General features: G+C 29.6%; 1 protein-coding gene across 1 annotated transcript in view; it reads left to right on the top strand.

Moving 5' to 3' along the window:
* The window catches only part of LOC136982962 (chloride channel protein C-like), a 38,292-nt gene that overhangs the window by 9,791 nt on the left and 6,014 nt on the right, over window positions 1-22,487 (top strand). The window contains exons 7-15 of the mRNA XM_067279539.1: window positions 2,397-2,640; window positions 2,741-2,935; window positions 3,005-3,191; window positions 11,969-12,140; window positions 16,239-16,410; window positions 16,502-16,671; window positions 16,743-16,922; window positions 19,302-19,401; window positions 21,750-21,851. Coding sequence (XP_067135640.1) covers window positions 2,397-2,640; window positions 2,741-2,935; window positions 3,005-3,191; window positions 11,969-12,140; window positions 16,239-16,410; window positions 16,502-16,671; window positions 16,743-16,922; window positions 19,302-19,401; window positions 21,750-21,851 — 1,522 coding nt within the window. The remainder of the gene's footprint in view (window positions 1-2,396; window positions 2,641-2,740; window positions 2,936-3,004; window positions 3,192-11,968; window positions 12,141-16,238; window positions 16,411-16,501; window positions 16,672-16,742; window positions 16,923-19,301; window positions 19,402-21,749; window positions 21,852-22,487) is intronic.

The following is a 22,487-nucleotide window of genomic DNA, read 5'->3' as shown; positions in this document are numbered from 1 at the left end:
AAGGCTTAATTGCTGAGAAAATATGTACAGGATTTGGATTCTACCTAATTAAAACAGATAGAAAAAGCTTGTGTTGTAATGAATGTGGCAAATTGTTTCCTATTAAAAAGACAATTTATTGAACATGTACTATATTTTTATTCAGGGCACATCTATGTGAAACATTATTCTAATAATGTTTTGTGATGTCATAATTTTCAAATCTCTTGTGTCACCTATTGTTTCATGTTTATTCTCTCCCATGTAAAAAGTATGACATAATAGATGTTAGTAAGATTTGCTCACAGAAAGACACATTTTAATCATATCAGTAATAATAATAAATTATTAATTCTTTTAATGATGCAAGTTAAAAGCATCAGTAATATACAATCTTAAACACAAAAATCTGGCTCTTACTGATGATGATCTATAAATAGACCAAAAATGTTTGATTTGTATTAATTTGTTGCTAGTTTGATGTTGAGTTTTTAAATCTGTTCTACATTAATTTTAAAATCAAATTTATATCTTAATAACTTTCCATTAATCCTACACAAGTTAAATATTAATAATTAAGTAATAAATATAAAAAAATACCTGTATTCTTAAGAATGTGAAATTGGAATTTCATTAGAGAAAGAGAGCAAAAGGGAAATAGTTTTGAAGATAACGCATACAAATGAACAAAACTTGAAAAATTTAAGTGTATAGTATATCTTAATATTTTAGCATAAATCAATTTAAATTAATGTAACTTTTAATGCTTAAATTTTGTAAATTTTATTTCAAAATATTTATTGTAATTCTTTATGATTGAATTTTCATGTTTAAATCAATTTTGTTATATTTGAATTTGTAGATATTTATCTTATTTAATATCAGAAACATTATGATGAGTAGTACAGGTGTTCTGAAAAAGTTCCATGTTATGCATACTTTATGAAACAAAGAACTAATGCAAAACATTAAGTTACATTCCAGAAGTTAACAAAAGTATACTATTCTTTTTTATTACTAAGAGAAATATGTTTATTAAAGCAATCAAAACTTTATTCTCAATCAATAATTAACTAACAAGTACAATAAAAAAAAATACTGTTAATATTAATTTTAGTTAAATCAGGGTGTTTTCTTTTTTGAAAGTATCATCATCTGAGCTTTTTTGTTGATCTTGATCAGAAACATCACCAATGTCTTCATTTTTTTATTTTTATCATAATTTTCTTTGGATGACAAAATAAAAATATGTTATTAATTAATAATTTGTTTTAGTGGGTTACATTTGTTCAGTCGAGTGCCAAGTGATCTTTTTCCAGAATTTGTGCTCGAATATCAATTGTTCCACTTGGGAACAGTTCAAGTACTGAGATACTGCTGTATTTCATTCATCATTTTTATGAATGATTACTTACCTACAGTTAAATAAAAAATTTTTTTAATAACACTTATCTAAAAATGTTTAAATAAACTTTACTAAATACAAAGATTAATCTAAAAAACCAAAACACTGTGACAGTCTTAAATGCTAATGTCTGAAAGCAACAACAATTACACTTGTTTGATAAGAAAACTAGGACAAGAAAGAAAAAATTGCACTATCTGTTTTCATTAAAGTATCCTGATGGAAGGCACAAAACAAATTGAAAATTTTAATATTTTAAAATCTGTGGGCAAATTTGAGACAACATGCGTGCTTACTTGAATTAAAAAAAAATCAAATAACAAAGTTTACACTTAAAATTTATTAAATTTTGTATAGAGGATTTTCAAAACTGTATAGAGCAATACCAGAAGTTGTGTTGTATGGGGGATATTCCCAATTTTCAAACCATGTTAGAGTGAAATTGTGTTGTACAAGGAATATCTGTATTTAATTTTTGTTTGCTTAATTTTAGTAAATTTTTACTTTTTCTAATTAATAAATACAGTACAAAATTTAAGGGATTAGCCTCTGTTTCTTAGCTTAATAACTACACTTACAACAGACCTGTAGAAACTCCTTTTTATGAATTTATTTTGTAATATTATTATATTTATTATATCCATTTTAATATCCATATTATTTTAAAATGGATGTTATTGATTATTAATGTTTTGTGTTTTAAATGTTCACTAATATATTGATTATATAAAAAAGTCATTTTAAAACATTAAAAATTAATTCAAACAATTTACATAAATAGAATGTTTGTTTAATTTTCTTTAGTAAGATAACAATGTTTATATTTAGTAAAATTTAGAAAGATTATACTTGTATTACCAAGATATTGTATCTAAGAGCTATCAGATAACTTTATTTAAAAAAATTTAGATTAGATAGGCTCTTAGATAGAAGCTTCAATTGGATGTTGTTAATATGCAGTTATTGTTTCTTACTGTTCTTTAATTACATGTATATTCATTCAATATTATAGGAGAAATTTTATCTCTGCTGGTGCTGCTGCTGGAGTTGCTTCAGCTTTTGGTGCTCCTGTTGGTGGACTCTTGTTTTCAATGGAAGAAGTATCTTCTTTCTGGAATATGAAGCTATCTTGGCAAACATTTTTTTGTTGTATGGTAGCTTCATTTACTACTGATCTTTTTAATTCAGCTTTCACTGCTTTTCATTATCAAGGAAATTTTGGACTTTTTCGAACAGAAAAATACATTCTTTTCCAGGTATATCAACAATTTATAAAAGAAAAAGTTTAATGTGTCATTACTTACATGGTATTTGCACATTCTAAAGCATTAAAATTTTACATGTTTTTTTTCCTAGGTAGAAACAGGTATTGATTTAAATTTTATAGCTCTTATTCCAACAGTTATTGTTGGTATCTTAGGAGGAATTATGGGAGCAATGTTTACATTTATTAATTTAAAAATTGCACGAGGAAGAAGACTATTATTATCATATGTAAAATCTCCTTTCAAAGAAAAATTCGTCAAGTTAATGGAACCAGTACTAATAATGGTAAATATTTTAAATTTGAATAAAGTTGTTATAAACATTATATATTATAAGCATTATTACCTATTTTAGATTATTATGGGAACAATATCAGTATTTTTGCCAGCTGCATTCAGTTGCAGTCAATTCACATGTCATTGGGATAATAATTACAAAGCTGATTGTGATGGTCCACATACTGAAAAAACAGTTGAATATTATACTTGCCCTGAAGGAATTAATAATGGTACACGTTATACTAATGGTACTTTCAATGAAGGTAATTATTCAGTTTCTTTGTTTTTCTAATTTTTATAAATTAGATTAATACAAAATAACTGGTAAAATTATGTTATATTGATTTTTGTATACATTCATATATTTCTACATACATAAACATCATCTCTAAACCCCATATACTAAAGCTAAACACCAACCAAATTAATGTTAATACGAGATTGTGTTTTTTGTTTAATGTTAATACAAGACGCCTCCCTCTAGTGTCAAATTGTTTACGTAATTTATTTAGTAATTAGCCGTAAACTAGCCCGATGGTATTTCAGCATTTGGTTGTTATTTATACCAGTGGCGTGCCGTGACATTTGATGACAGGGAAGCTGTGTTCCTGTAAGAAGCCGACTTCCAGGGGCAATCAGTTAATTGCGCGTCAGTGATGGTCTAGGGCAGTGGTTCTTAACCTTTTTATACTCGCGGTCCACCAAATATTTCATAATTTTTTGTGACCCCCATTTTTTAATAATAATAATTTATAATTTGATAATTTATCTATAATAAATTGATTTTTTTATTATTGCTTTATTTTTTATATAATAAATGTAAATCATAACTTTATTATTTCATTATCTATTTAAATAACATTCAAACTTCACAATTAAACATGAAAACTCATTAATTTTTAACAGAAAATAAAATAAGAAACATGTCGATAAATCGATCCAATGTCGATGCTAAAACTAAACTAAAACTAAAACGCCCACTTGTCGTAAGGATTTTGCATAACTTTTGCAAAAATATTTAAATTTTCAAAGCCTACTATTTTTCCTAATTATTTTTAAAATTCCAAGCATTAATAGTTTCTTAAAATTGCTTTGGAATAAAAGAAGTAAATACTGCGATGTAAGTAGCATATTTACATTTATTTCTTCTGTACTAACAAAGTTGTATGTAGGAAGAAATACAAAATAAATAAATAAAAACTAAATAGGAAAACTTTATTTTTCTTATTTCACTTTTAAATACGATATTCGGATTATACATAAATTTTCTTTTTATTATATTCTGAAGGAAATTTTGCATAATTTGGCGGCCCCGGCAAACTTCTTATGGACCCCCAGGGACCGCGGCCCCCTGTTACGAATCACTGGTCTAGGGTCCATTCGTATTCATTTGTTCGATAAGCCAGTAAAAACTGTAGACTTCTCTAAATGTATTTTTAATATCACAATTACATTCTGAATCGCTAGCCACGATATAAGGGCTAAAATTAAAAATAAATTATAAAAACTTACTCGGTGAAATAAAATGTGCGATGGATATACATACCTGGTACAATGTATTGTTCGATTGTATTAATATACTTTTAAAGAAAATTATAATTAAAATATAGCTTTGTAAAGAAACGTACATAAAAATAACATAAAATATTCTTTACTTTTTAAATCTTAAAACAATCCACTTAGTCAAATATCTTGATACGAGTAGCTAATGGATGGAACTAGTGACGGTCCAGGTAGGTGGTAGTGAGTGTGTGCGTGCCAAATCCCGAGGGTGCCGATACCGGTCAATGTCAAATGCCTCTTTTGTCGCATCACTAGTATATCTCAAAGGACGCCACAGGGCTGTTGTAAATTTTAAACGTTTCTCACCGTAGCTGTAAAAATCTAACTATGTTAAACTTAATAGTCATTCGTTTTCTAACTAATTCGTTTTAATACCAGGTGTACACGGAAATCAGTTTCCCACTGTACTGAGCGAGTGATTGGTTCTGTTAAGCTTTTGTTGAAGTAAAATTCTGGCTCTTTCAACAGGGTTTTATTTATGTCCCCATTCCCTAATCTCTTAATTATTTACTCACTTCTTAAGTAGAAATAAGTCGAAACCAGTTACTTTGTACCTGAATATCTGTAGTCTTGGGAAAACAGTGGAAAGACAAATTTTTATGACAACGGATATATAAATCGTAAATTTAAGGAAAATAAATTCTAGAGCTTTTTTTTTGTACCATTGTATGTCTCATTCATTAAATTTGGTTGTAAATGATGCTGCCAAAGTAACAGTTAATTTTTAACACTGTACTAGAATTGTACACGTTTTTTCTGCATCCCCTTACAGATGGGACATACTAAATCGTAATATCACCGGTTTAACATTGAAATCCGTAAGTAATATAAGATGGGAGAGCGGAATAAACGCAGAATAAATATATCAAATATTTTAATGGAGTTTTTTTAAACTCCTGTCAACTATACAGAACTATCATAAAAACGTGCCAGTAAACTCCTATCGGTTGGTTGTTATAAATCTAGTCTAGGGTGGGCAACCCTTTTTATAACATGGGCCAGAATAAATTTTACGTTTTTTTCCGCGCCGTAGTAGTTAATTGACGCCTTCTTGTGACTCGTAATTTTTTTAGTCTGCAAATATGAAATAAATAAATAAAAAGTTAATTACTACATTTATTTCTCTTATCGTTTTCGAAAATTACAAAGAATTGGAAAAATAACTATTAATTAGTTATTTTTCCAATTTAATAATCTATTAAAGATCTCGCGGGCCGGATAGAAACTTTTCGCCAGCCGTAGCTGACCCGCGGGTTGCCCGCCGTTGATCTAGTCTGCTCGTGATTCACATAATCGGGCGAGGGTGGCCAGGGCCAGATTTTAGGCGATTGGAGCGATTGGTGCCAATCGGGCCCTGCATCACGTCAAAATTTATATATTTAAAAATAGTACATGTTACAAAAATAAATATCTAGGTATATTATTATTAAAAAAAAATCCAACATATTTCAATATGTAAATTAACAGTTAATTAATTTTGTTATCTAAAGTTTGAGAGGCCCCGCAAAAAAAATTCAATCGGGCCTCGCACCTATTGGATCCGGCGCTGAGGGTGGCCGAATATCTAGCAGGCGGCTAACAGCCCACAACCGCTCCGGGATATAAAGTCGCGTACTCTTTACGCGTGTGTCGCTTCTACCAGCTAAACCGTGACGTTTGTGCTATGTAAAGCGCATGCGCCAATGCCTATAATCTGGCTGCTTGGAAGTTGACAGGCAGGCGGATAACAGCCCACAACCGCTCCGGGATATAAAGCTGTACTCTTTACGAGTGTGTCGCTTCTACCAGCTAAACCGGGTGAGGTTGGTGCACTGTAAACCGCATGTGCTAATGCCTATATAATCTGGCTGATGGTGGAGACAATGTGAACCTCGGTTTCGACATTCCTTCCGCCACCGAATTATTCGAATATACAATAGCAATCTTATCGTTTTTTTTCACATGTAGTATAGAAATTTGTAAAAGATACATAATGCAGTTATAATAAAATATTAATTTTAATTAATTCAAAGTACGTTAAAATATGAAAATTTATATTTTATAAAATTCAAGGGAAGGTCATTGAAAGGTGGAATCGGCGCTTCCATCGCTTCCAATGACTGCACGCCACTGATTTATACATTCATATATACATCTTCTCCAACAATTTCTTTAATTCGGGAAATCTTTAGACATATCAGTATCTATATATAAAAAGTTTTAATAAAAAATTAATTACTGTCAAGAAAAAGAAAACACTGTAATTTGAAGTAATACAAAGCAAATTGGTAATAATAAGAGTCTTCAAAAAGACAAATGTGCTTAACTTCAATTATTCATATGCCATTTTCTTGTACAGACATGAAGGATTAAATTTTGATGCCTCATAGTGCAGAAATTATTTTACTTTTTTGAGATTTCAGATTTTTTGGTAATGCACTTGACATTTCCTTTCAACTGTACCATTTTCAATCTTCTTTACACACCGGGATTCAATACAAAAACACACGTAAGAACCAGATAACCGGAGTGGTTGATATTAGGGTCGCTAACATTTTCGTAGCCCCCGTCTGGGCTCTTCTTCAGGCTTTGTAGTAATAAATATAAGCCGTATGTTGAATTTTGAATATATTTTCCTTTTGGAAAGAACCGTGTTTTGAATTATGCCACGTGTAAATGTTTCAACATATTTTTAAACGAAACAATCGCTGGTCTGTGCACCGCGCTTGCACTTCGAAATGATGTTGATGTTAATTTTTTAAAAATTATCTTCTAGCAGGATCTGCCACGCTGCTGAAAGGGCCAACTCTTCTTTAAAATTGATGCATGTGGTGTTACATCCTGCTCTGTATATTTCCGTAGCTTCCAATAATTTGAGATGTTCCGGATGGTTGGTAGTGAGGATAATGCAGGCTGCACTAAAGTCCGCCGTGATTCTTGATTGATGGCATATGTTGAGAGAGCTGTTGTGAGCCTTTTGTGTAGTATGTCCATTTTATGTTCTTTAATTCTTATCCCCATTGTACGTTTGGTGGCACCAATGTAAACCATATCTCTGTCAAATCTGTGGTCTCTGAGGGGGATGGTGTATATTCCTGGTAGTCTGACTGGGTTCGGAGGATCTTTTCCATTACGGAGTATTTGGAAAATGGTCTGGCATCTTCTGTAGGCTATACGGACTTGACGTCTTTTGGTTATCGTAGCATATAACGATTTTAACCGTGGGTTAAAAGTGATAGGGATCCTTTCAGTATTGTCTTCTTGAATATTTAAGTGCCTCTCCGTCTGGATTGTTACACGGTTCGTGGCTATTTCTGTACTGTCTACATAATCCACTTACAAGATTGGTGTATCCGTGGTCTACTGCTATTTTGTTTATACGTTTGATCTCCTGATTCAGTGCCTGGTGAGAGGAGGAGTGCATAGAGGCCCTCCTAACCAAAGCTCTGAAGGCTGCTATTTTATACTGAAATGGGTCACAGGATCCTATCGGAATATACATGGAGGCAGTATCAGTTTTGCGATACACCAAAGTGTGTATGTTTGGCCCTTCAAAAGCAATATCTATATTCAAGAAATGGATTTTAGAGTTACTATATTGCTCCACCTCAATTACCAGACCGTACGGATTTTTGTTCATCGCTTTAATAAATTGATCTATATTTGGTTCTGTCCTCCAAAGAATGATGACATCATCAATGTATCGTTTATAGAGCAGCATGTTGGGTAAGAAGGTAGGAAGAGTGATGTTTTCCAATCGTCTGACCACCATTTCACAAAGATCTCCCGACACCGGACGATACAACATATGGCTTATATTTATTACTACAAAGCCTGAAGAAGAGCCCAGATGGGGCTATGAAAACATTAGCGACCCTAATATCAACCACTCCAGTTATCTGGTTCTTACGTAAGTGTGTTTTTGTCTGTACCATTTTGTTTTTCTGTAAAAAGTCTGTTTCTTAAAATTTTATAAAAAACAAAAATATGATTTCAAGTTTGGAAAGAGATCATAACAGACCAAAACAGACAATTAATAAATGTTCCAGGAAATTTCATTTGGTTCTATACATTTTTTTTTTTATCCACAATGAGTTGAGCAATATGAGAAAAAAATGCATTGCATCAGTTCTCATATTGTTTTCAAGACATTAACAGATGACCAATGTGAAGTGTGTGGGCTCATCAGCAGAGAACTGATTACATAGTTGATAAAAATCCAGATAACCTAAACAGAGTGATTACTGATGATAAAACCTATGTTTTTTGTAAAAACTGCAGAGAAATATGAACGTAGAACGTAGAAGTCAACCTCTTCAAACAAAAAAATTTCATGCCACTTTATGTTTTTCTTTCTGCTTTTATTAATTTAACAGAATTAGGAACATTACTATATAAGTTAATTCTCATGAAATAGTTTTTTACTGTTAAACTTTGTTAGCTGGATTGCAGAGACATGGTTTATATTAAATGATATTTAACAGCCAAACTGCATCTAGACATTGGCTGAACCACAGTTTAAAATGAATTGCAAAGATGACGGTAGTCTATTTCTGAACGCTGTCTAAATGAACCTTGGCAAAACTGCTCTTACTTTGCCATTGGCCAAGGAAAACACTAGATTAGTCCCCGTCTATGAACACCTATCTGCTAACCTGTGGAAACGTTACTGCAGGAAGCTGAAGTGGGTGTTACAGTTTCAAATACCTAAGGCTCACCAGCACCCTGCATTTCCATTTGTCATTTGGGACAACATACAACCGCCTAGCTTCATCGTGGACATGCTCGGATATGGCCTGACCTTTTCACCTCCGCCACCCAAAGATAGAACCAGAGACCTCATCCTGGACTTGGAATACCTAATAAAGGGCCTCTAGACACACAGAAGGAATATTATAGGTGGATATCCTTGATAAATGTCAGAAAAGCTAAAGAACAACCGGAAATTAGAGCTGAGAAGTAAGCTGAGACATACGACTGAATGGATGCTACGGAACGGAATAGTTCTCACTAAAGCTGATAAGTCCAAAACACTAGTTCTCATGAAACGTAGCTCTACCAATGAGGTTTGAGAGAGTACATTGATGGTACCATATGCAAGAAAGAAAGGGACAATGTAATAGACAAGTTGCAAGCTAAAGTTAGACGTTTTGCAAACTCTAAATTAGCCAAGTGCCTAGCACTATGTGACATAGTGTCGATTCGCCGGATGTACCTAGACTTTTTGCCTAGCAAAAACACATAAAGTGGGCCAACAACTATGCCCAATTGTGGACAAAGTAAGAGCACCCACAAGAAAACTTGAGAAAGCCATTCACAACCTTCTAACTCCATCTGGAAGAATACCCACACACCATAAACAAACCAGTTGACCTCATCCACTTCCTGCAAGATCTACCCTCCCTGCCACGATTTATGACAGTCTTGGACTTCAAGTCTATGAATCCTTTGGTGGAGTTCCCTCCAGCCTTCTGCTTCCTTAGAGATTTTTTTATTTAATGCAGTACAAGACTGTACACTGCACCAACAGATAGTTGAGGTGGCCCATCTCATGTGTTATGACTCTGTTTTTACGTTTGACAGCACTATTTACCAGCAGCAGAGGGTTGTACCAATGGGTAGCCCGGCGTCAGGGGACCTTTGTGAAATGGTCATCAGGCAGGTCGAGAGTAAGGCCCTCCCACTTTTCCTTCCTAACATCCTGATCTATAAAAGATACATAGACGACATACTTATGTGGAGGGAGGTCCCTGACATGACATCCTTTGTGCAAACCATCAACAACAACTCGTTCGGTCTAACGGTTGAAATGGAGCAGGCTGGCACAGAAGAGGTCCATTTCCTCGACATTGATATAAAAATAGTAGGACTCGGCATCCATACATCCGTATACCACAAACTTTCTGCTACCCCTATGTACGTACATACCAGCTGATTCTTGCGACCCATTCTTGTACAACCTTGTACAAGGTGACTGCTTTTAACACTCTAGTCAAAGGGCATTCTCACACTCGTCAACCAAACAAACCCTGGCAACCGAGTTAGCAACTGAGCACAGGTTCCTGACTCTGACACGCCACTTGGTTGAACGGCACCAATGCCTAAAGCATGCCTCCACACAAATAGTAATGTTGACTTGCAGCCTGATGGTTCAGCACAGGTCCCCGTCACATTTAACCTATACCTTAAGATAGTGCATAAGAAGATAGCCAACAAACGTAACATACAGATAGCATACAGAAGATGTCCTACAATTTTCCATATCCTATGGAATGAAAAAGACCCCCCCGGATTGCACCAGACTCCCTGGTATCTATTGTATTCCAATCAGGGACAACAGATGGAACGAAAACTTGTTATACATCAGTTCGACTAAGCGTTCCTTAAACACTCGTATACGAGAACACCAAGTGGATATCTGGCACAGGAGACTCACCACAGCACTTGCCGTGTTTGCATCCGATCCCAAGGTCGAGGTGTGATTCAAGAAAGCTACAGTCATCATAAACACACCCCACCAGAAACATCTCAGGTGGCTAGAAACTATAGCCATCTATAATGCCGGCTGGGTAGCCACGTGCATCAACTGGAAGGAAGAGCTGAGTCTATCTTTGGCCTGGCAATCCCTGTAGATACCAACCTGCACCTATCTCCTCCAGTGCATGATCGTGCATGTCAGGCAGGACCCGCTTCGGCAGAATGACACCTGATCCCACTGAATAACATACACTCCATCCAGGGAATTCCTTAACCAGTTGACCCGAAGAAGAGCAACATGCTTGTTTGAAAACGTTTGTCACCTGCAATAGACAATATATATGCGTTACGCACCAGTTACAGGTTCCGGAGAGTGTAGATTTCACCCTGGTGCTCAAGTTGGAATCATTTCTGTGTTATAATAGGAAAGTTTATATACAAATAAGAATTAAGTATTCATAATAATAATTCATTAATACTAGCATTTATACATAATTTCATGGAAAAATTTTGTGTACAATGGAATTATTTAATAATATATAAATTTAATTTTTTAAGTTTAAAAACATAATTTTAATATTCTAAATAAATATTTAGTAAATATTTTTTCTACTAACAATATAATTTTTTTATTCTTTTGTAAATTAATAATTTGAAATGAAATATAACTATTTAGTCATGTTTTAACAACAAATAGTTGATAATTTAATTTTGTTTTTAATTAAAATGATTTTTTGATAGAGAATTTTGTAGTTATTTTTACATAAAAACTAAATCATGCAATGAATCATTATATAAAATGATTCTGTATATAATACTAAAAATTTGTATTTTTATTTTTATAAATAAGTTATCACATTTTAAATTTATTTGTTTATACATAATATATATACATAATTATATATTATGATAAAATATTTTAAAGTAATAATATAACATTTAGCAAAAATTTATATCTTAAGACTTTGCAAAAATATAAACTTAAACTGATGTTTATTATTATTAATTTTTTTTAATCTAGTTGCCACTTTATTATTTTTAACTGGTGAAAAAGCTATCAGACATTTGTTTTCAAGAGAAACACATTATCAATTTGATATAATACCAATGTTGGTTGTATTTCCATTTTACTTTTTATTGGCATGTTGGTCAGCGGGGACATCAATTGCTAGTGGTGTTGTTGTACCTAAAATGTAAGTATTATATTTATTATTTTAATTAACTTTAAAAAATTTTTTTTGCTTTAAATTGAAATTATTTTAGTAACAAATTAAATTCAATAATAAGTGTGTTAATAAATTATTTTAAATTTTAAGCCTTTATTTGCCATTTTTCATATAATTGAGAACTATAAAGGACAATAATTGTTATATATCAAATATCAACAATTGATAAATAAATAACTATACAGTATAATTTAAACACTAATATTTCTGTCTAGTTTAAAGGAAGAAATAATGTTCAATTTCAATGAATATAATTAATAGTAAATTGTAGTTTAAAAGCAGATCAAAATTACAATGTGAAATGTCTATAATTAAAAATAATTTTAATTACAGATATTGTTAAATAATATATATTAATTTTTATTTTGAAATGTTAAGGGAAACACTATACCGTATTTTACAGACTATAAGACACACTTTTTTCTTCGAAAAATTGTCTCCAAAATTCAGATGCGTCTTATAGTCCGTAGTGTCTTATAGGTATTTTTTTTTTAAAAATTGCTTAAAAATTAAGGTGCGTCTTATAGTCCGTAAAATACGGTAATTGTTAAATTTTGAAAAAGTTCAAGAGAAATTCTTATGATGTAGATAATGTTCTAATAAAATTCACATTTTTTTTAAAATTCACATTATTTTGTATGCAAAATTTGTTTTTTTGGAATTGTTTGAAAATACATATGGCCATGTTTTTCAAACAATTGGCAACTTCAATACTACATGTCTGTTTATTGAATGTGAATTTCATTTGCCAAATATACATTAAAAACTTAAAACGTACATTTTATACTGATGTTTTCATAAACAAACAAATAACATATATAATAAGTATAAACAAAGAATTTTTATACTTACTGACTTTTGTTATTTTTCATTAAATATTTTTTTTGGGTTTTGCAGATACAGTGTGACCATAAGATATAATCAAATAATTGATTCTTTGCTGACTATTAGCAATAAAAATATCTATTTATCCTCAAATGTCTATTTTCTTATCATTTCATCAAAACAGTTTTTGAGTTATAATTTTTGCAGACCATTAAAACTTTCCTATGAGAAATGTTTACACTCACATCAGTGTTTGAAATGTGCCTTGGATATCATCAATGAGGAAAATTATAACAGATATCAAATTTTAAAAATCATTTACTGTCAAATTTAATTATTTGATAAATATTTAGAAATAAATAGAATATTTGAAAATGAGATGAATGCATTGTTAGTGGCAATAATATGAAATATTTTTAATATCTTCTATTTTACTTTTACTGACTTTATTGCGTAATGTTCTCATCTCGACTTACACAATTCTTGAATGCCATCTATGCTGCAATTTGTAAATATCCACAAAATTCAAATCACTTAAGTACAATTTGAATTAAAATTATGATTTCAAATTAAATATATAGTATTATTATTATGTTAAAATGTTCATAAACCAAGGCTTTTCAAAAGAAAGTTTATTATACATTAAAAACAATATTCAAAAAGTTCTTAAAATATATATTCTATATCATCTCTTATATGCTTTTTAGAGGGTTAAAGAATAATCAGAATTTACATATGCAATATGTAATCATATAAACCATTCAACTGATTCCATTGAAACTGACATTCATTGATATAAATATCAACTTTATTTTATTTTATATCATTTCAGTGGATGTCTAAAAAACTTAAGATTATAAACTGTAAATTATGAAATTTATATTTCTGTACTGTATTGATATCAACAAACTACCTATTTTGATTTTGAAATGTTTTCTTTAGATATTTATATTTTTGAAAGTAGTTTTAATAATATACAATCTAAAGAAGAATGGATGAATATCAGAAAAAGTTTCTGCTTTAAAAAATAATAGTTTTTTTTATAAAATGTAAAACTTATATTTTATCAAAATTATCTTATAAAAACTTATATAAAATCTATATTTTATAAAGGTTTTTGTTTAAAGATGGTTATAAAAACAAATAAACACCAACGAAACCCGATAATATAAGTAACAACACACCCAACAGCCGTAAGTGAAGAGATGGCGCTACTAAAATTAACCCGTTCACTTACAGCTGTTGGGTGTGTTGTTGGTTATAAAAACTATTAACAGTTGAAAATATTATTCTTAATTATGAAAATAAGAATAATTTATGATTCTTTGTACTAGTTCTTAGATAAATGATTGAATAAATTGATGTTGCTAAATTAGAAAATTATCCAGAAAAATTTTATAAAATGAATTTTAAGAAAAATATTTTTGATGATTTACTTCAAATTGTCTTTTTATATATAAACTGCACTAGCAAGTATTTATTGTGACATCGTCACAATGCCAGGCTGCAATTTTTAATCATATTTTTTAAATTTATTTAATTTAAAATATTAATATATCCTCTCCACTTCAAATTAGCAGTGTCTTACCCCTGTACATCATACTTTTCCTGTTAGTGTAGAGTCATGTCAGTCATCTGTCTAACTGCTTTCAGCAAAAAAGTTTTGAATTGAAATAATATGGCTTCTGGTTTGCATCAGAAATTTATATATAGTCAGTCTCTTGCCCCTAAGCTTTCCATATATGGTCTTGGCTTTCATCTATTTATCTAGATTCTTGAGATTAAGGAAAGATGGATGGCCAGTAGATGACAGTGGGAATGTGTAAGTCTACAATTTTTTCAAATTGCAGCCCAATTACATATGTATTTGTTAAATTTACAGTATATATAGATAAGTGTTTTATTAGAATTATTTATAACTAGCTGTTACCTGCGGCTTTGCTCGTGTGGATTTTGCAAGCAAACCCTATTTACATTCAATATTTCAACAACCATAGTAATTGTTATTTAACACCTACCGCTGAAAATGATGAAAATCAAACAAACTGTTTTTAATTTGATAAATTTCCTGGAATGTTTACAATTGTTCTATAATCGAACCAATATGCAAAAAGAAATTCGAATTTAAAATGGTTCGAAAATTTGGTTAAAAAATCGAAATATATAAAAAATATTTATAACAATGTCTGAAATGTTATCAATTTATTACCCCTAAGTACTCAATTAAGACTAAACATAATTAAAAACAAAAAATCACATCTAAAATAGTACAGTAGAAAGCCGTTCTTCAGGTTAAGCCTTAATGCTCTCCCTCTCCCCCTGCAGGGGAATTTCAAAAAATCCGTTCTTAATGTGTGTTTTCATGACATACCCTAACTGTGTACCAAATTTCACCTCTAGGTTCTGGAACTTTCTAGAATAAACTGGAACATTCTCACTGAAGCGTCACACATTTTCGAAGTCAACCACTTTCAAACCCCATATCTCTCATACCCTTACAGCTATCAAGATGCAACCACCGTAGTGCACGATGGGAGACTTCAGACTACACTACCACACACAAACACCATTCATGTGCGATGTGTACTTTTGGCTGCAGAGTGATGTATAGGCACAAACACGTCCATTTATATATATAGATTTCATTTTAGAATCAAACAAAACATTTACCATTCAGTAAATAATTTTAATGTGAATTTGACAAATATTTTCAATCTTAGACAAGATTTGGTTCAGGTCAACAACATTATAAATTAGAATACACAGAACTATTTTAAATTTTTTTTAAATATTGGAACAAAATATAAAATTGAATAAATAAAGATCCAGATGTCTTTTAAGATGTAAAAAATTAAAACAGATACAAATATAAAAAGTAAAAAATATCACAAAAATAATAATAACTAATTCATGTTGTCCCAGTTTTTCATAAAAGTATTGCGAAGCATATGAGATGCTTTTCCATCCTTAAAATTAATGCAACTGCCCGTTGGGTCAGCTTTGTATATTCCTAAAGCTTTTAGAACCCTGTTGTGGTCAGTATGCAAGGATTGTTTGATAAATGTGGCTGTCTGGAGGTTTGTTGCAATCTGATCTCTGTGGTGGCATAAATATTTCTTGTGTAAGATGATAAACATTTGTTGAATTCACATTAAAATCATTTACTGGATGGTAAAGGATTTGTTTGATGTAATTAGTCATCAATCTAGTTATTGAGAAGTTAATTTCATTTCATTTTAGGTTGATTGGTGGATTGATGGGAAGACTTGTAGGAAGAGGAATGGTAGACATGTTTGGTGTCCATACTGATAGTTACTGGGGATGGATGGATCCAGGTGCATTTGCTTTGTTAGGTGCTGCTGCATTTTTTGGAGGAGTTTCACGATTAACTATGTCTCTGACAGTTATCATGGTGAATAATGTTGCATTGTTTAATTTATAGAAATTTGTTATTTTAAAATAAACTTGAGTTGTTTTGTATTTTATTTTAAAATCTATTCTAGATGGAACTAACCAATGATGTTCAGTTTTTATTATTAATAATGGTGGCAATTATGATTGCAAAATGGATGGGTGATTTTGTCACTCATCCATTCTATCATTCATTATTGGAATTTAAATGCATACCATTTTTGGATTCTGAACCTGTTATTTATTATAACAATAATAATAAGTAAGTTTTAACATATTTTATTATTATTTTACATAATTATTATATATAACATTTAATCTTTTTAAATACAGCTTAAATCTAGAATTATTTGTGGCTAAACATGCAGCATCTGCTCCAGTAAAAACTGTAAATACTATTGAAAGTGTATCACATTTAGCCAAATTATTACTCCACACTAAACATTCAGGTTTTCCTGTAGTTCGTAACATGGGAGATCAAGGTGAAAACACATTCTGTGGTTTAGTGACAAGGTTTGTTTGTTCATTCTTAATATTATCTAGTTGAATAGTTTAAAATCTTATTTTATATTATAAATGAAATATTAAAAATCTTGAATGAAAACTTACCTCAAAACAATTACCCAATTGATCTAATTTAAAGAATCATCAAGATAGCTTTCAAACTAATAGAATTTTTCAAAGAAAAATTGTTTAATTTATTGTCATTTCTTAATATTTTCTATATTTTTCTGCATTTTATATATATTTCTTATATACATATATATCTTAATATTTCTAGATAAAACACTTCAATTAGATTTTTAAAGAATATGACAATATTTTTAAAAAAATTTGATTATTTTTTACCTCTTCTGATCATTAGCTTTTTCACAATACTTCCTATAATATTACATTTATTTGCTCACATAACACTTTCTAATCATTCTATAAGGCAACATCAATTAAGTTTTTTTGCTACAAGCTAAGCATTTTTAAATCATAATTTCCACATTTTGTTCACTTTGATTGAACCTAATCCTTGTACAAATGAATATCAAAAAATATACAAAAATTTCGTTGATCTATGAATTTATAATTATCTTATAATACAGCTACAAGTTTAAATTAAAACCTCATCTCTTATTGTTGAAATAAGTTAAATATACTGTAAACAGATGAAATATTCAGTCAAACACTAGTATAAAAAAAATTGACTAAATCTTTCTCCTTATCATTTTCTTTTTAAAATTTGTTAAGTCTTTCTGCTCAGTGCACAGTAAGGTTTTTTTCATGCCAATTATGAGTTTGGCCTCCACGATGAAGGCAGCTGGGTGATGAGGGACAGGGTTTGACATATCAGGAACTGATCATTCTCAAAAAATTCCTGGGAATTGCTTGTCCAGGAAATATTCCTGGACAAGCAAACCCCAGGAAAAATTTGAGAATGATCTATTTTCTAATCTTTTTCCCCCAGAGCAGTTGGCTGATGCCTTAAGTAGATAGATGACTGGATGGTCCTAGCCATGTTACATTTTGTTACATGTTACCTATGTTACATTTAAGATTATTCTAAAAATAATTTATTGTTATACATGAAACTATCCTAAATATGTTTGTAATTTTTATTTTCTATCCAGTTAACTTTTTGATAAATACTATGTGTCTAACTGATATGTCATAGTTTTTTAAATAAGCCATTCAACAAGTAAATTCTCTATTAAATTGTTGTTATGAATTTGAATTACAGTGATTTTAATGCTATAGTTATAGTATTATTTATTTACATTTGCTCAGTAATGCTATATAGCATGAGATCACTACCTTCAACAATACAATTAATATGTCCCATAAAAATTAAAACAACAATGTCAACAATAAATAAATAAAGTACATACAAATTATTAAAAGCTAAAAACAAGATTAAAAAAATTACAAAATATATAAAAATTTATAAACTATACTTAATTGTAAATAATAAGATAAAAACAAAATATGGATATATAATAAAAAGTTACAATGGCAAATTATTCATTGATCATTAAAGCATTAGTCAATGCAGTTTCCATTATAACAATATTATTAATGAAATAAATTTTGAATACAGTGTTAAAATTTATCCAAATAACTAAGAACAAAATTTGCCTAAGATTAATATAAACTAAGTGAAATATTATTTGAATGGATTCTGAAAACTATATTTGTTAAAAATATTTTATTTTTTGATTAAAAAATGAATTCATATAAATTTTTTATTTATTACTTTTTATTGAGAATGTTTTGCTATAATTTAGCACATTTTTATTAAGTGATTAAAACATCAACAAAAATTCTTATGTCAAACACACTGAACCTTTGCATTTATATAATATTTAAACAAGTATTCATTGAAGATTAACTATTTATGTTGTTTCTTCAATTGTTTTTAATTTATTTAAAATTTTAGGAAAAAAACTAAACAAGACAACAAAGTTCATTTAAAACAAGACAAATTTTATATAAAAGAAAGTTATGTGTTCCAAATATCATTATTGTTTGAATAAAAAAAACAAATAATAGTATTTTATTTATAATTTATTTTAAACATTGTTTCTTGTAGTAATTTTACATGAACTTGCATAATAAGTTACAAAGACTTATTTAAATTTTTATATGATGAATTTTTAACAGTATTATAAAAATTTATTGACAAACTGTTTTCATTCAATTTGATAAGCCATTTTCTACAAAGATTAACAAAAAGAATGAACACATTAGGATAAATTATTGAAATTTTCATTCTAATTGTAAATAATCTATAATGTTTTTGTTTAAGTTTTAAATTTTAAAAATTTCATTTGCAAAACTTACACTGTAATATTTTAAATTGAATTGAAAGAATTTTTATTAATTCGTTCAATTTATAAATTACAGAACAGAAATAAGTGTTTTATTATGCCACGAGAAAGCATTTGAACAATGTCAAAATTATGGAGAAGAAGAGCCAGACATTTTAGATGTGGATTATTCAGAAGTAAGATTAGAAAAATTTTTCCAGATTAAGCATTATACAAAATTTTCTAATCAAAATTTTTCTATTATTTTAAGTTTATTAAAGCAGGAGAAAAAAACAAAGAAAAATTCCATATATATAAATAGCATTTTCAGATATTCTAATGTTAAAATGAAAAAATAAAAGGCACATGAATAGTCAAGAAAACTTTTAAATGCCTAAAAGATACAGTTCAGTTATATAAAAATAGTTCTTTTTTGAATTTCTTGTAATATCTTGTTGACAACGATTATCCCTTTTTTCATATATAAATAAATATTTTTAATAAAATGATAAATATTTCTCACATTATTTCTTTCATACACTGTACTGTTATTTTATTACATAAAAAGGTGAATGCAATTTAAAAAATTATAGACAAATTCCCACTGTCATCTGTCTGTCCTTCTTTAATCTCTAGAACAAAGTTAGATGGAAGCTGAGACCAGATATGGAAAGATTGAATTAATTGATGTTGTTATTAGAAAATTGATTCAGAAGAATTTTATAAAATGAATTTACAGAAAAAATTTTTGATGATTTACTTCAAATTGTCTTTTTATATATAAACTGCACTAGCAATTTGGGCAGGAGGCCTTGACTGAACTTCTTATATATGAACTTCTGATGCAAACTGAGTCATGTTATTTCAATTCAAAAATTTTTCCTGAAAAGAGTTCGATGACCAGCACAAGTTGACTGCTAACAGGAAAAGTATGTACAGGGGCAAGACTACTAATTTGAGGTGGAGAGAATATATTTTAAATTAAATAAATAAAAAATATGATTAAAAATTGCAGCCTGGCATTGTGATAATGTCACAATAAATAATTGCTCGTTTGGAAATAATATATATGTTTTTAGTCTTGCTTCTTTCAGATTTCTAAAATATTAATTAAATTGAATTAACTAGCCATTAAAATTAAATGATGATGAGTACATACATGCACATGCATACACATGAAACAAATTACACCTGAAATTGTAAAATTCAGTATATTGCATATTAAAATATTTAATTATTCCAATTACTGAGTTTAAACTACAGATAGATTTATTATTATATGTTAGAAACTTTGATGATTAATAAATTAATTAAATTTTGATATAAAGTAAAAACCTGGTTTAGTAAACACACTCAGGACTAAAAGCTTTGTCTGCTTAACTCATGTTCATTAAAAAGTTTTCATATATTTTACAGTACTCAACACAATACAGTAGAGTCCCGTACAACGCGCAAATAAAGCAAGCAACAACTCTCAAATTTTGTCGATCAGAGGTATACATCTTTTTCAACTTATAGGCCAAGGTTTAAACTTTCATAAATCATGTGATAATGCAGGTTTTGATAACGTAATTTCTTATAATGCATAACGAATTCCTTGTGTACAGGACTCTACTGTACTTAGATTTTTGAATAATGAAGATATATTTTTGCTTTGAAACAAAGAAAAGATGTAATAAAAACAGTAATCAGAAATAGACAAAGAATTGTTGATATTACAAGGCTAATTTTATGCAATAAATAATTAACATAATTAGAAACTAATGATTAATTCATTTAAAGAAATGTAGAAGAAAAGTTCTGGAATGGAATAGTTCTTAACACTGCAAACATTGCAAACTAGGCAGATAACATTACAGAATATGCTAAAACATCCTGTTTGAAAGCTTTTCAAACAGGATGTTTGTTAGTTTTGTCAGTACACGATTTATTTAATTTATTCTACTTCTGTTATTTTTCTTCAGAACTCTCTGAGTTTTTTAATGCTTTTTTTCCATTATGCAAAGAATAAATGCACCATCAATCTCCCAGTGTTTGATATGAAGAGTATTAGAATATTATCTAAAAATGGATCTGTGAAAACATCATTTGACAAGTTTAAGAACACACAAATTCTATGAAACAATGACACCAAAGACAAGCATGATAATTTTTAACTGATATGCATGGAAAGCATGTAATATTGTCTGTTTAACATAGATTTTGAAAGGAAGGAGTGTAGGAATTTTTTGTCGTTTGTCTACAGATGGCAATGCTCACTTAATCAAGGTAAAAATATATTAATAGTCCTATTACTATGGCCAGGATGGATATTTTGTTCACTGAGTATAGGTGTCTGATAAATTCAGGTTTTACAATATTTGTATGATAATGAATAAATTCAATGAGATTTAAATTTCAACTCTGATTTATTGAGTGCATTATAAATTGAATCATGTACTGTACATTCTAAATGGAAGCTTGATCTAGATAAATATATTTCAAATAAATAAAAGATTTTTTTTTAACTAAGTTGAAATTTTTACAAATCATTTCTCATTTTTAGTTTTGTGATGATGATATTGAGAAACTTTCTGCATCCAGCAGTTTTAATGATTTATTGAAGAAATTATCAAGTGAAGATTTTGATAATATGCAAGTTAATTTGGTATGTAACTATTTGAAACTTTATTAAAATTCTTTTTCACATGAAAAATTTTTTTGTTTCCTAATACAGTCAAACTGTCTATAATGAAACCCCAAGGGACTGAACAACTCTTCCATAGTAGACAGGTTTATATAGATTACCTTCTATAGGTATCCCTTGATTAATGCAATTAATAAATTTCTAGATGTTACCACATATATCAAAATCATCTTAATGAAATACAGTGGTACATCGGTACTTGACCAAACAATCACCACTCGCTACAACAGATTTTCGGTTAATAACAAATATTTTTATTTGAACATTAATTTTTTCATTCATCCATAAAAAAGTTCTCTAAGATAAAAATGAGTAACCAGTTTAAAAATATACAACTGCCTATCTTCGTCAGACAAAATTATAGTCAATTCAGTTCATTTTTTTCATAAGTGACAAAAAAACATGCTATGTGCAGAACACAATCATCAGTATGTTTTACAACCATTTTAAGTGGATGAAGTGTTTCAATAATACATGTCTGTGACACACTAAGATTTGTTATTCATGATGTTAAATTTCTTTCACATCACAAATAACCACTTCTTTAACAATTTCTTATTGCAATTTCTCTTCAACAGCTTTTGGGGCCCATATGTT

This window comes from Centruroides vittatus, unplaced genomic scaffold, assembly GCF_030686945.1.
Source record: "Centruroides vittatus isolate TY-2023 unplaced genomic scaffold, ASM3068694v2 contig_875, whole genome shotgun sequence".
Taxonomy (NCBI): Eukaryota; Metazoa; Arthropoda; class Arachnida; order Scorpiones; family Buthidae; genus Centruroides; species Centruroides vittatus.
This window is presented reverse-complemented; position numbering and strand designations above follow the sequence as displayed.